The 15,363-nt window shown below is 28.0% G+C and overlaps 1 protein-coding gene across 1 annotated transcript; it reads left to right on the top strand.

Moving 5' to 3' along the window:
- Nucleotides 1–343: 343 nt before the first annotated feature.
- Nucleotides 344–14,502, top strand: LOC145832441 (broad substrate specificity ATP-binding cassette transporter ABCG2-like). The gene is made up of 7 exons (XM_082939756.1): nt 344–405; nt 1,353–1,467; nt 1,903–2,055; nt 4,476–4,633; nt 5,260–5,411; nt 10,266–10,478; nt 14,315–14,502. The coding sequence occupies exons 1-7, from the start codon at nt 353–355 to the stop codon at nt 14,500–14,502; spliced, it is 1,032 nt and encodes a 343-aa protein (XP_082795882.1). The 5' UTR covers nt 344–352.
- The last annotated feature ends 861 nt before the right edge of the window (nt 14,503–15,363 follow it).

Here is a 15,363-nt window from a genome sequence, read left to right as displayed (position 1 = left end):
TAACATATTTTTATGAGTTTCGTCAATTAAAAAAACTAAGAATAAAAACTTCTATATGCATGTGCTTAGTAATTGAATTTATTAAGTTTCAAGTAAAACGCTTTGTCAATTTATTTTAGCTAAATGCACACCGTATTGAACTAATTTTAAGTTTTTTTAAGCTTTAGACAAAAAATCGGGTGACAAGAAAGGAAAGCATGTGCTTAAAAATTTGAGGTAAAAACTGCTATTTATTGTATTTTTAAACGTTCACTGCTCTACAACTCTTCAAATTCAATTTTAAGATTCAACACTAGCTCTTTGTAGTTAACTTTCAGCTTTTCATAAGAAATTGTTTTTATACAGTGGAATAATGAAGCCAGGGTTGAACGCCATCGTGGGACCGACCGGATCGGGAAAAACCTCGTTAGTTTGTACTTTGCACACATTTAGCACACAAAAATGTTTTCGGGAGCCAAACGAATGCTTCTTAAACTGCTGAACATTAGAAGCTTTTCATTCACTCGTCACTTTTGAACTTTTCGCAATTCGTCAACAGCTTTTATACTTGACTGGTTGTTTTTGCAAGGAATACTGATAACAAATAGAAATTAGTAAATTTGTTTGTGATTGTAGGTTCTACTTTCTGGCTGTTATTTTTCATGAAACATGTGGTACAAAGATTAAAATTATACGATCCACAGTGAGTTATAATTTAAACATAACTACAAACTTTCAATAACTTTAGAATTTTTAAAGAGAATAATTTTTTCCTAAAGAGAGGCTGTTTTGGTAAAGGATTTAAGACTGTTGTGTTTCTACTTTCAAGCAACTTTTAATTTTTCAAAGTGGTCTATTTTGATTTTTGTAAAAAACAAATTTTTATTAGTACAAAAAAGTTTAGTTCGCAGTTATAATTTAAAACTTATTGTTATTTCAAACAGGCATTCTTGTTTGCTGTTATTAGCATATTAATTATACAAAATAATGTATATGTACTATTTTCTGTAGGTTGAGCTAACCTTTGACAACATTCAAAACAATGTAAATTTTTTTCATTAATTTTTCTGAAATTAATTGATAACTACTATTTATAGTATTTTAGATTTCCTCTCCTACAAAATTTTATTAGTAAAACAACACTTAGTTTAAAGTCATTGTTAAAAAATTATCATTAACTTAAATTTTGTACCAAAAGTGAATTTTAGCTGTAATTAGTAATAACTCTAATGTAGATATTGACGTTTGTTTGAAAACGAATAAAGTGGCTATAATTAAATTGTACTAACTTTTTACAAAACTCAATACCCAAACGGTATAATTTGTTATAAAGGTAGTTTGCCTTGTATTTTACTAACAACTATTATTCACAGTCTTTTAGATGTCTTAGCTGGCCGTAAAAATGCGGAAAACGTCAGCGGTGCGGTCAAATTGAATGGGAACGTTTTACCTGAAAATTTTAAAAGAATTAGCGGGTATGTGGTTCAGGTTTGCTGAATTGTTGGTATTAAAAAAAAGAACTGAGTAAATTTTGTTTTCATAAAAGGCTACAAATCTTTGTTTTGCAAAAAGTAGACTGATTTTAAATCTAAAATGTTTTTTTAAATCATCTCCGAAATATGGTTTGTTGGATTTTCATCAACCAACCAAAAAGCAACTGTCTTTTAAGCATTAATCATAAAAGATTGAATAAGTTAACAAAAACTATGGTTACTAAACTTTTAAAAAATATGATTTATTCTAGTATTTTAAAGTTAATTAGTTTTTAAATATAATTTAAACAGGTTTTTATTCATATATGTATTGCAATTGATTATTTTTTATTTTATATGAATTAGAAACGTAATTAACTGAAATTTTGTCTTTATCTTTGTAAAAAAATAGTTTTGCTATACATCATTAAAATTAAATTCTCCCATACAGAAAAATAACTTGATGGGAACGCTGACGGTGAGGGAAAACCTGATGTTCTACGCCACCTTGCGGATATCCGCAAAAATTTCGGTCGATCAGAAGAAGCAACTGGTAGATCGAGTCCTCGAAGATCTGGCAATATGCCATTGCGCCGACACGAGAGTTTGTTTTGAAAACTAGTACTTCTAACAAAATTAAATATACTTCATTGGAAGGCTTAAAAAATTTTTGAATTATGTACTAAGTTTAATGCTACATAACTTTGTTTAAAAATAAAGAAAACGAGTTATTGTAAAGTTTACGTACAAATGGTTCTACTTATGAAGATTTAAGTGTCGATTAAAAAAGTTGAGATTTTCCAAAGATCACCTTTTCTCAAATACAGACTAGAAACTCCACAGTTACAAGGTAGAAATGTATATTTTTATTTATTTATCAAGTTAAAAAGTAGGCGGCTACAAGTTGCGAGTGACCATTTTAAGTATGGAGATTTGATCGATTCAAACACTACGTTTTTTTTTTTGATACAATTCTTACAGTTTTTTGATCATGTCTTAATAATTTAACCTCAAAGATATCGAACTCTCCCATTGCACAGACACAAGAGTTTGTTTGATAATTTTACATCATTAAAGAAAAAAACTGTAATAATAAGATTAATTGTGCAAAACAAGAGTATGTTTAAAAATTTAATAAAATCTTATTCACAAGGTTGTATAAAACTTTTAAGTTATTAAATTAAATGCAAGTCGGAAACTTAAAACTGAGTTAAACTCATTATGTTTTACTCCGAACTCAAATGCAAACAATCTCAAGTTTGAAATAAAAGAAAGCAAGCCATCGTAGAATTAGCACAAAAATTATTTCAACTTACCAAATTTCAATTTTTGAATAAAAAGCCTCTTACATGTTTTTAAAATTACATTTCCTCTAATACAAACTAGAAACTCCACAATTGGCAGCAATATATACCCTCAACTATCGCAAACAAATAAACATACATATGCACAAAACATGCCATTTATGTAGCCTAAGAAGTACGATGTGCCACTCTCGTGGTAATTATCTCTTATTTACTTTCTTCTTTTCTCTTAAGCGCAGTATAAATTAAAAATATCGCGCGTAAATTGGACTTTTAGTTATGCTGTGTAGCAGCAACTTTAAGTAAGTGCAGCTTTTCGCTGCACTTACTTTTGAATGGTTTCAATCTGGTTTAAACAAATTTAGTTCGCTTCTTTATTGCTTTATGGATTTTAGTTAAAACGAATGTTTAGTTTTCAGCTTCTTTGAATCAAGTATTTTTGTCTTTTAAAAGAATTTATAATTCGATTTATTAGTATTATGTTGTGCAGTATTTCATCATCTTTTCGTTTCGCAATTCCATTGTAAATATAATCATTATCACAGACTTGAACTACGTTTAAATTAGTATAAGTAACTGATTTATTAAACCTTTAGTAAATAGTAAGTAAGTCATATTAATCTTTTTTATCAACTATAGTTTACTCGTTATATTGGAAACTTCTATTATACAAGTTAAAGCGCACGTTGCGTTATAAACCAGGCCAATAATATTGTATAAGTAGAATCCTGGATAGCGACATGATGACCCGGACGGCCAGTTAGTTATAGCTGGAATTAATCGAAATAGTTAAAAAATAAATATCTTTATATAAAAGAAAAGAAATGCAGCAACCCCGTCTTCACAATCAAAATATGTATTTTAAAAGAACAAATAACACTAATCAATACCAAAAAATAGCAACAAAATAAAACCAAAAACAACAACAAACAAAGCAATAAATAAGTTAACCTGTACATAATTTTTTTTTAAGGTAAGCTAAATAAAATTATTCAATTTTATTTGAAACGTCATAATATGTTTTTTTTGTGATTCTTTAAAAGTTTTGCTATGTCCTTTACACTGTTCTGATGAAACGTATCAAACATTGAAACTTAGTAAATTGTACGAAAATTAGTTGTTTTATTGTAATATAAATAAACATGCATATATGTATATTAAATTGCACTAACCAACATCAAAGGTAGGAGACGGGATGTTGCGACTATTTATTAATTAATAAGAAAGGTTTATTAAAGCTTTTATAATATCAACATTTTTAAATATTTCCTCATCAATAATTTGTAAAGGAAAGATATTTTTTCTCAAAGTTTCAAGATATGAGACGGGATGTTGCGTGAGATCGGCAGTTTTTTGTGTCGATAATAAAGGCTAAAAGCTGCTAACATCACCTTTTCTCAAAATCATACTAAATCAATGATTACAAGGTAAAATTAAACATCAATAACTACAAGGTTAAATTGTATAAACATGTATTTAAACAATAAATATTAAACAATGGTCGGAGACGGGATCAGCAAGCTTAATTCAAAATAAAACAAACGAAACTTTATAGAACTAACACAAAATTACATTTAACTTTTTTAGCTTTGATAAAAAGCGCTCAAGTCTCTCCTTTAATACAAACAAGAAACTCCACAACTGTTAAACACGCATCCTTTCTTTACAAACAAATATATGCACATGTATACGCAGATTTATATTCATAAAAATGTCCAAGGTAGGAGACAACAACCTGCGGGGGATCAGCAGCGGGGAGATGAAGAGAGCGTGCATCGCGGTGGAGCTGATCACGAGACCTTCGATCATCTTCCTCGACGAACCGACCACCGGGCTGGACAGCGCCACCGCCTCTGACGTCATCACGCTGCTGCACGAGTCAGTTGTGACGTCATAACTACAAATTAGAAACTTAGAACCTAAATGAATATTAAGAAGAGCTTATATAATTATTAACTTTTACAGCAATGTTGAAGATAAAATACTCTTTGATTAAAAGTTTTACAATTAGTCTAAAGCGGCACAAGTTAGCCGTGACGTCATAATTAGTTTGTAAATTATAACAATAAATAAACATAGTACTTAAAAAAAACAAGTTTAAAAATGACAAAGCAATTATTAAATTTTATTTTATTAAGTACTATCTTATTCATTAAATAGTAATAAAAACATTTTGTATAAGTATGTAATAATTTGTTGGCTTCGAAGATAAAGAAACTAGGATTTAGTATCATGATTTATAAAAAAAGATGATTTTTTCACGCAAGTGTGTTTTTTCTTTAAAAACGTTGGTTTTTACTTTTGAAAATTAACGCAATTTACAGTTTAAGTTTTAAAATACTTTTGGTATATGTATCATTTTGATTGTACCTAATAATAAAATAGTTTACATCATTGTTAAATGTAAGCCGATAAAAGTAGTTTATTACTCAAAGTTATTAATCTGAGGTACAAATATTCGATTTTCAATTAAATCATAACTTTGATCTATCAATTTTTTTCAGTTTATCAAAGCAGGGCAGAACGATAATACTATCAATACATCAGCCGAGATATCATATATTCAGTTTGTTCGACACGATGACGTTGCTGGCCAGAGGTAGAATGGTTTACCACGGACCAACGACGAAAGCCCTACCCCATTTCTCTTCACTAGGTACGATAAAATAGTTATTTATAAGTATTAGTGCGATGAATTGTTTATTAGGGTAATGTAAACTATATCTTAATGTTTTAGTAATAATTTAATTTTGTTTTAAGTGAACACAATTAAAAAAACTTAGAGCAGTTTTAATGATAATATAAATTATGTACTTTATGTTTTGATTTGTAGTTCAATAATACAATATTAGTAACAATTTGATATGTAAGTGACTAAGTTGCATTTAAAAACTTAGTTAAAGCACATTAATAAAGCATACCTTTTTATTTTGTTCTTTTAATAACATCTCCTTGCTGATTTTAGAAATGCGTTTGTTGTAAAAATGTTTGTTTTTAGCAGGGATTAAACTTTGACTTAGACCAAAGTAAACTTCCTCAAGTACTTCCTCGCATTAGAAGTAATTTATTTTCAAAATTAATAAAAGTTTTGTAACTTATTCAAGTGTGTTAAATAATCTATGAAAAATAACACCTCTCAGTTTATTTCTTAACGTTTTTTGAAAATAAAACGACGTTTGTTATAAACTTACTTATGTTGTTTCTGTTTTTAACAACCAAATTGAATTAATTTTGTTTTAGTACAATCTAAAATAAACCCTTAAACATATACGTTAAAAAACATATTACCCTCGTATAAGATATTCATTTAAAGATTAGTTTAAAATCAACAAAACTTAAGTAGTAACAGTATGTTGGGCGGCTGCAGTAGTACTGTTTGGTGATATTTTCATTTATTTTATTTGCAAAAGAAAAAACTAGTAATAATTCAGCAATAGAGTAGTTCCTTTTTTAACCAAAGTTACCCAAACAATAATTAAATATAACCTTTGATATATCGAGTTAATATTATTAAGTTTTTAATTAAGTTTAAATTTAATGAAATTATATTTTTGCAAAACAAATTTGAACAGTACTACTGCAGCTGACATACGAAATGTGTTTTTAAAGAAGCCGATAATTTCTAACCCGCTATCATTTCTAACCCGATCATTTTTAACCCGCTATCATTTTTAACCCGCTATCATTTTTAACCCGATCATTTCTAACCCGATCATTTATAACCCGATAACTTCTAACCCGATCATTTATAACCCGATCACTTCTAACCCGATCATTTCTAACCCGATCATTTCTAACCCTATCACTTATAACCCGATCACTTCTAGCCCGATCATTTCTAACCTGCTATTATTTCTAACCCGATCATTTTTAACCCGCTATCATTTTTAACCCGCTATCATTTCTAACCCGATCACTTCTAACCCGATCACTTCTAGCCCGATCACTTCTAACCCAATAATTTCTAACCCGATCACTTCCAACCCGATCACTTTTAACCCTATCATTTCTAACCCGATCACTTCTAGTCTGATCATTTTTAACCCATTTTACTTGTTTATTTCATTTTTATTTTTAATCTGGATTTCTTGCAAAAACAAACTAGTAATATTAAAAGTATTAAAATAATAAAACAATTTAAATTTTTAGTTACTATAAAACATAACGATTTTAATTTTTTACATAAAAACATTTTTAGTATAAACTTTAGTTATAACTTAATATAATTTGAATTTATTTTATTATCTCATTTTTTGATTTTTGAACCTACACTTAATTTCATTTCATTTTCATTATTTCATATATTTTTGTAAATCTACTTTAAGAGACGTTTTTCGTTAATGATATGCAATTGACTATATCATTTACTTTACAATATTTTGAACTCTTCTTTGTAGGATTTTAAAGTAAGCATTTATAACTATATAACAGTTGGATTTTATTGCAGTTTACGTGATTATAATAATTTATCGTAAGAAAATTTTGAAAAGTAAACCTCTACAATTGTAATACTCATATACAAAAACGTTAATATTACGGTCTAAAAACTACATTGTAAGTCTGACGTAAATGTTGTATTAGTGCTGACTAATGTATTAATGTTTTATAGAAAGTTAGTTTTTAGTTTCATCTTAATAACTTTTACAAATTTTTCTACAAACTGCAGAAGCCTATTAAGATAATGAAATACAAACAAACATTAGGAGAAATTAAATACTTTTGTTATATTAAGTGAAAAAAAAAGATTTGTAGTATAACCTAGCTATTAAAATAAATATGTCATATAACAAGCCGCAAAAGTATGTTACGTCGATTGAACGTCTTGATTTCACATAATAAATAAATTCCTACTTAGTCCTAGAGCAAAAAAAAGTCACTAATAATTGAACAGACATGTTTATTTGTATAACAAGTCCAAAGGAAATTAAATCTCGCCTAGGTAATCTTCTTCAAAACTTTTATTTTAATTTACATATTTTACGAAATGTTTCAATTACAACTTAAATTAGTACTTTAGTTGACAAAAGTTTATTTTAAATTCACTTTATTATGAAGAGTCGAAATGATGTAGGTAAAAACAAAATAAGATCTAAAAAAAGTTGAGAAATAGAATAATAAATTAGATATAGTTAAATTAAGTATAAGTAGGAGCAAAAGTTTATAAAAACTCCATCGAGTTCTTTGTTTCCTTTAATCAACTATTTTTTCAGACGATTATTACACGCACCATTTTTAATTTTTATTCATTACAGTAAAGCTAGCTTGAAGTCTATTGACTTTATTATCGGTGTTTTTTAGCACCTCTAAATTTCTATAAATGTCATGAGTTTTATCTTCATCAGTAATTTAGACCTATATAATAGGTTTCACAATACAAAGAATTTTTATTATTTTGTCATAAGTTTATAAATTATACAAACTAAGTTAATTATTTTTATTTATAACTCATATTTAATAATCGCTAAATAATTCAAAGTTTATGTGTTTTTTGAAACCTGTGAAATAATAACTTTTAAAAGAATGCATGTATTCATAATTATCTTTGAGTTTAAATATGGAATTCGCTTTCAAACTAAACTAATCTTTGCAAAAAAAAAAGAACAACTTTGACTTAAGTTTACTTGGTTAAGATAAGGTACTTTGTATTAAAATCTATCAGTTTTTTACCAAATTTTAAACTTATAAACCATTGATTTAATGTGTAGGATTTAGTTTGATTTTATTAGCAGCGCATTTCCTCTGTAAACAATAAACCATTTTTCAATGTTTTCGATAGATAATCATTTGACCTGTATTCTTAATGTGCTTTGGACTTTAGGTTTTAAATTTAGTGGTTAATCAATGCACTTAAATTTTTGATTTTCTTTTTTACAACTGTCTGTACCTTAATTCCAATTATGTTTATTTTAATTGTATCGATTATGCTTTGACAAAGCGAAAAAAATAACTGATAAAAAAACAATGAAGTAACAAGCAATTGCACAAATGGGCAGAACCTAACTCTAAAAGTGAGAATGTGTATATCCGGCTGATGTTTGATCAATAAGAAAAGTTATTCATAAGCTTTCATAGTTTGTTTGAGTTCTGATATTCAGGTATGTTCTCAATGAATTTAATAAAAGTAAATCCAACCTTTATTTTAATGTAAAAGTGCGTGATTCAGACTATTTTGCTGATTGTTGCTATAAATTATTGTTGAAATATTTTACTAAATCGTCTCAATATGTGTTGCTGAATTTAGCAGAGAAGGTTTTTGTTAAAAAGAAATTGAAAATTAATTCTAAAATGAAAGTTTGTGCAGCTCTGTTTGGTTTTGTTGAAACTCATTGATTGTTGAAAGAGTTGACCTTAAAATTGCTTATTGTGAAGTTAAAACCAAATTTTTTAAAATCTTCTACTTCAAGTCATAATTAATTAGTATTATACTAAAGTGTTAATTTCTTTTTATGTTGATCTACAAAAATTAGATACAATTGTAGTTTTTGATTTTAAAGTATATAAATTTTTGTATCTTCGTTATGTGTCATACAGTAAACATGCCTGGGTCTAGAATAGGACAACAAACTTCAAATAGCAATAAACATCAAAAACAAAACTTTAACTAAAGCTATCTGCACATTAAGTTTTATTTTGATCATAATAAACTATATTTCAATAAAAAAACAACTTTGTTAAGAATAGTTTGTTTTTAAAACAAATCCTTATTTTAAAACAATGATAAATAAACTATTATCACAGATCGGGTTAAAAGTTGTCGGGTTAGATCGGATTAGAAACAATCGGGTTAGAAATGATCGGGTTAGATATGATTTAGTTAGAAATGATCTTGTTAAAAATGATTGACTTAAATCGGGTTAGAAATGATCTTGTTAGAAATGATCGGGTTGGAAGTGATCGGGTTAGAAGTGATCGGGTTAGAAGTGATCGGGTTAGAAGAGATCGGGTTATAAGCGATCGAGTTAAAAGTGATCGGGTTATAAGTGATCGAGTTAGAAGTGATCAGGTTAGAAGTGATCGGGTTAGAAGTGATCGGGTTAAAAGTGATCGGGTTAGAAACGATCGGGTTAGATGTGATCGGGTTAGAAGTGATCGATTTAGAAGTGATCGAGTTAAAAGTGATCGGTTAGAAATAATCGGGTTAGAAGTGATCGGGTTAGAAGTGATCGAGTTGGAAATGATCGGGTTAGAAGTGATTGGGTTAGAAGTGATCGGGTTAGAAATGATCGGGTTAGAAGTAGTCGGGTTAGAAATGATCGGGTTAGAAATGATAGCGAGTTAGAAATGATAGTAAACCGTTTTATTGATAATTCATTATGTCTTAACTACTAGGTAAATGATTAATTGTGTTTAATGTCTTAATTACTACACTTCCATTACAATATTAAAACCATCGACCTTTGAAAAAATGACAAGCTATTTGCTCTGAATAACAATAGCATAGAAAAGTAAAACTGTTTACAACAACAACTTGAACAAAAACAATATATATTTTTTTTTTATTATTTGACAGGATACCGATGCGAGGAACACAACAATCCAGCCGACTTCTTTCTCGACATCGTCAACGGTGACGCTTGCGAATATGACGTCATAATCGACAGAACTGAGCAGAAGAGTAAAACCGATGAGGAGCGTTGTGGAATGGCCAGGACGTTGAACGAAAAGTATTTGAGTTCGGATGCAAACAAAAAACTTGAAAAAGAATTTGATGCGCTTTGTAAAAGTTAGTTTGTAAAACTTTTAAAGTGTATATTTGTTAATTAGTTTTTAAAACAAATGCCGGTTTTGGCTAAGTAGTTTAGCTATTATTATTAAACTGTACTAACCGTGTTCAAACTTTAAAAGAAAACTTATTAGTTAATTTCACTTTTTAAAGTTCAAAACCTGTAAAATGTGACCTAGTTTTTTGATTTTTTATGAAAAAATTTTTGAAGTAAAAAAAAGAAATTAACGGTTTAACAAACACTTCCATAGCACTAGTATTTTTTTTTTGTTACATTCAAAGTTTTGTGATTTAAACATTTTGACAACAAATGATAGAGTCAAACGTTGTGGAAGAATTCTATTTTTTTTATAGAGAACTAGCACTACTTCTTAACTTTTGGTATGGGTCAAACTTTAATTTTACCTTAGCATACTTTTTGTAAATTCCTTCATGCTTTGAAAACTAACGAAATTATTTAAGCCCAAGTACCTTAGTAGTAATTAAGTTGTTTTGTAACTTATGTTGAAAATTAAAATGTCTTTTAAATTTAATTAAAACATTTGTAAAACTTATCAAAAAAGAAAAAAAGTTTAATTTGTTTTATAATTTTTACAATAAACATAAAACAAAATATAATTAAAAACAATGTGTAACAGAATTAGGCAACTTTATTGATTGATAGGCCTTAATTATTGTTGTTGAAAATATAATAGAAACTAAACTTTTCCAAAAACTAACGTTTTTATGACAAAACTTATTTTTTGATTAAGTTGTTCGATGTTTGAACCTTAAAGATTTAATTCAGTTTTATATTTAACTTAGTTTGTTTCAGTTTTGTATTTATTTGTTTTGTATACTTACGTCGTGCGAAACTGTTGTTTACAAAGTCGAACACTGAATAGTTGCAGGCCAGATAAATGAGAACTTATTGCACTCAGATGATGACGTCAATCCGTTTCGTCATCAACTGAAGATTCTTTTAAAAAGGGATTTTCTCAGCCTCGTCAGGAATCGAACTCGTCTGTTTATTAACGTTTGTTTATCAATAAATAAAAAGTATTTCAGCTAATATATCAATTAAAACTTTTATTTAAAATTTTGTTGATTGTTTTATTAGTTTATAATCGATGAAATAGTACTTTTTTTATCTTTTTTAGTTAGATGATCGTTGATTATCATTTTCGAGTTCTTAAACAGCTAAACACTTTTTTTTTAATTAAACTAAAAATATTTTTTTTGTTTATGCCTAAAGTTTTTCAGCAAGTACATTCTAACTAGTTACAAATTTCTTAAATCTTTATTTTTATTAGATTTACAAACCTTAAATTTTATCACGTCTATGATGGTAGTTATATTTTACTATTAGGCTTTAAAAAACTTAAACAACTACATTATACAAAAAATATTTTTTCACTCTTTTTATTTTTAGTTTTCAAACCCTTTAATATTCGTTCAGGAAAACTTTAAAAATAGAAAACCATTGAAACAACCTACCAACGTCTTACATTATAGATACCAACATCTTACATGATAGTATAATATTATGAAAAATACTTAACTAGTTTTTCTGACTTTTGTACGAACGATATCTAGAGAATATATCTACGAAACTAAATTATGTTATTAACTTTGTTTTAAAAGATAACCATAGTCAAAACTGTATATAAACTTGATTTGCACAATTTTTAAAATTAGGTAAATGTATTCTAGTTAATAAAGTTTGTTTATTAAAAGATGTTTTAAGAAACAAATTTTTACTATTTCAACTACGCTTTCAATTGTCTAAAATTTATAAATTTATGTGTATCTTAACCAATATATAACAACTAAAAAACATTTATTCTACAACTAAAACACCATTTATATATTTTTCATAAAAAGTAATTTTGAGTAAAAATAATATTGTATTTTGTTTCTTTTAACATGTTTTTTTCTTCTTATATTTTTTACTATTGTTAAATTTCAAATTCTTAAAAGTAAAAATTTAAATTGTTCTAAAAACTATAACAATAATAAAACCTCAGACAGGATTGAATATCTTAAGCGGGTTCTTTTACGGTACTTTATTCTTCCAGTTAGGGCACAAAATAGTCCCAGACTTGCAAAACAGGTAAGTCAGTTTTCTGTTTATATTCCTAATAATATTTAAAATTACTAGAAATGTTGTTGATTTATATATTTAAGGGATATTGTTAGTTTACCTTTTAATTTACATTTTTAAATTTTTTCCAAAACATTTTTAAGTTTATAAATAACAAGTTGAGTTTATAAACAATTGTATGTACTGTTTTTTAGATGGTAAAAATTACATCTACTATTTCAATTTCAACAGGATAGGAGTTTTGTTTAATTTTGTTATCTATTTATTTTTCGGCTCGCCTAGCGCTATGGAAGTTTTTCATGAAGAAAAAAACCTTTTTGTGTTAGTTTTCAGCTGTTACAACAAAAATTCAAATAATGTTATGAAATCAAATGTCTAACACTGATTGTTTAGGATTTTATCTGAACTAAGATTAGCATTAGATAAATACGAAAATAAATACTTTATTTGAGCTTAAAAATATTTTACTACAAGTTTACTAATTTAATATTTTTAAATATTAAAACTTAACTAAAAAACTTAACTTTTTATTAAGTTTTTTTACTATAAAGTACATTAAAAAAGTTTTGTTTAATTAAAATAAATATGTATTTAAATTACTAGTTTATCACAATACCACAAGTTTTAAAGATTTATTTTAATATAATGAATTTCGAGCTAATATTTTTAAGGTTAAAATTTGATATTTTAAAGGAAACTGATAGAAATTTTCCGGTTATTTTTATCAATATAAACTAGTATTTATTTTATTTTATGTAGTCTATAATCAGCTTCAATGTACTTAAGACACGAACATGCTTTGGGCTACTACAGGGTAAGTGCCTATTTCATATCGAAACTTCTGGGCAATTTAATTCCCTTTCATTCTTTGGGACCTATACTGTTCTCAGGTGTGACGTATTGGATGGTAGGTAGGTTGTTACGTCATAATTAAGTTTTTGTTTTTTCAGTAGTTTAATAAATTTTTTGTCAAAGGCAAAGCTGATTAAAAAAAAAAACTTTTATTTATACATAAATGATTTGATTTTTTCAGTAGACCTTGATCACACTATTTTTTTTAAATAATTTATTTTCTAAACTATTTTCGTTATTAGCAATTAAATTTTTTTATAGTGTTTATTTAAAACTATAAAACATTTTTTTTCTTCTTGTTTTTATCTGTCGTTTTTTGCATTAATTTCGAAAATGCTAGTCTTTTTTTTATACAAACATTACCTCTGACGGGTTTTTCCATCAAGGGCTGAATCATCATCTTTTGGCGATTTTAATTAGTCGGGTGACAATGACCAGTAAATCAGTGTTCGACAGTCAAATAATTTTTAGTTTATTAATCAGTATTTTATCCAGAGGTAAAGTAGTCAATTTCGTTCTATTAAAAATACAAAGCGTTAAAGACAGAGTTTTCCAGCGTAAGTGGTACCGCAGTATTTGATAAATATTGTCTATCAGGGGTCAATAACTAGTAAGGCAAAACTTTAAATTAGTAAACAACTAGTTAAGATGCGATGTCTTAAAACGAGTGCGATTGTTTTTGAAGCTTCTCCCAAGGAAAGCAATTTTTAGAATGAGTTTGGAACACCCTGTTTAACAACCATAATATTAAGTCATAATTTCGTAAATATTTGTTTTCTAACATTTTTAACAACCACATTAAAACATTACACACTAGAAATAAAAGCTAAAACTAACGTGCGTTTGTTGATACAGCAATTGTTATTCAATCCTTCAAAAATATACGTCTTGCGCGTTTCAGGGTTCAAAGTTGGAATCTGGGAGTTCGCGAGGTTCCTGTCCGTCCTGACGTCGGTGTCGTGCTGCGCGCTGGGCGCGACAGTTTTCATCGCCAGCTGCTTGTCGTCGTTCCTGGCCGTCAGCAACGTCGTCAGGCTGTGGTACGCGTTCAACGTGGTCAGTTTGACCTCTAACCTGTGTATTTTATGAGGGGATTAGCAGCGTCACTTTTGCACGAGCTTTGATTGTTCCAACTCAGAACTTTAGCAACTTTTTATCACACCGTTTTCCAATAGACAAATTTCTTTTTTAAATTAAGCTTTAACCATTTCGTGCAAAAGTGTCGCTCCGTGCACTTCTGATGCCTGCTCATTGTTTGTACACTCAGCTTTCGAAAAGTTGATGAACTTTCTTTTTCAATGCCATGTTTTGGAACTATTGACCTTGTAAACAAAACTATAAAACATAACAATTTTTCTAACAGATGTTCGCGGGATTTATTGTGAATCTGGACAGCGTGCCAGCTTGGTTGTCATGGGTACGACACATCAGCATTGCAAAATATGCCTTCAACGTGAGTCACTGGTTTTTAAAGTCAGTGGTTTATTTATTGTTTTTTAGTTTTTCAGTAGCAACAGTAATCATGCAAAGTTTTGTTTTGTTAAAAACTAACATTATCAGAAGAAACACTTTGTCTGAAATAAAGATTATTATACTTTAACAATTACGCTCAAAAACGCTCTAGTTAAGCTGGCACTTTTACTTTTTAACAAAAACTCTTTATTAGTTTAAAGACGTTAATACCGTTAAGTTGTACCAAATACTAAAACTAATCTAAAAATTTAGTTTTCTAAGTTTTTATAAATTTTACAGTACAGTTTAAAACAGGGTTTCCAGAGCTTATTTGTATAAGCGCGCCCTTGACCGAAATTTAAAAAGTAATCACACCATTTAATAAGGAACAAAAAGCATTTTTTATTCCGAATTTCATTCCGAATTATTACGAAAATAAAAGTCTTCGCTGGGCATAGATTATAGTTGTAGTTACAACGTGACTTTTTTACTCCTCAT

The sequence above is a fragment of the Thalia democratica genome, chromosome 3 (assembly GCF_965202585.1).
Source record: "Thalia democratica chromosome 3, ktThaDemo2.hap1.1, whole genome shotgun sequence".
NCBI lineage: Eukaryota > Metazoa > Chordata > Thaliacea > Salpida > Salpidae > Thalia > Thalia democratica.
This window is presented reverse-complemented; position numbering and strand designations above follow the sequence as displayed.

Bases quoted from the DNA above. Each gene is read 5' to 3' on its own strand.
- LOC145832441 (XM_082939756.1), top strand. From the start codon at position 353: ATGAAGCCAGGGTTGAACGCCATCGTGGGACCGACCGGATCGGGAAAA. The intron at 2,056-4,475 runs GTTTGTTTTGAA...AAAATGTCCAAG, and splicing joins GCCATTGCGCCGACACGAGA to GTAGGAGACAACAACCTGCG. The intron at 4,634-5,259 runs GTCAGTTGTGAC...AATTTTTTTCAG, and splicing joins GTCATCACGCTGCTGCACGA to TTTATCAAAGCAGGGCAGAA.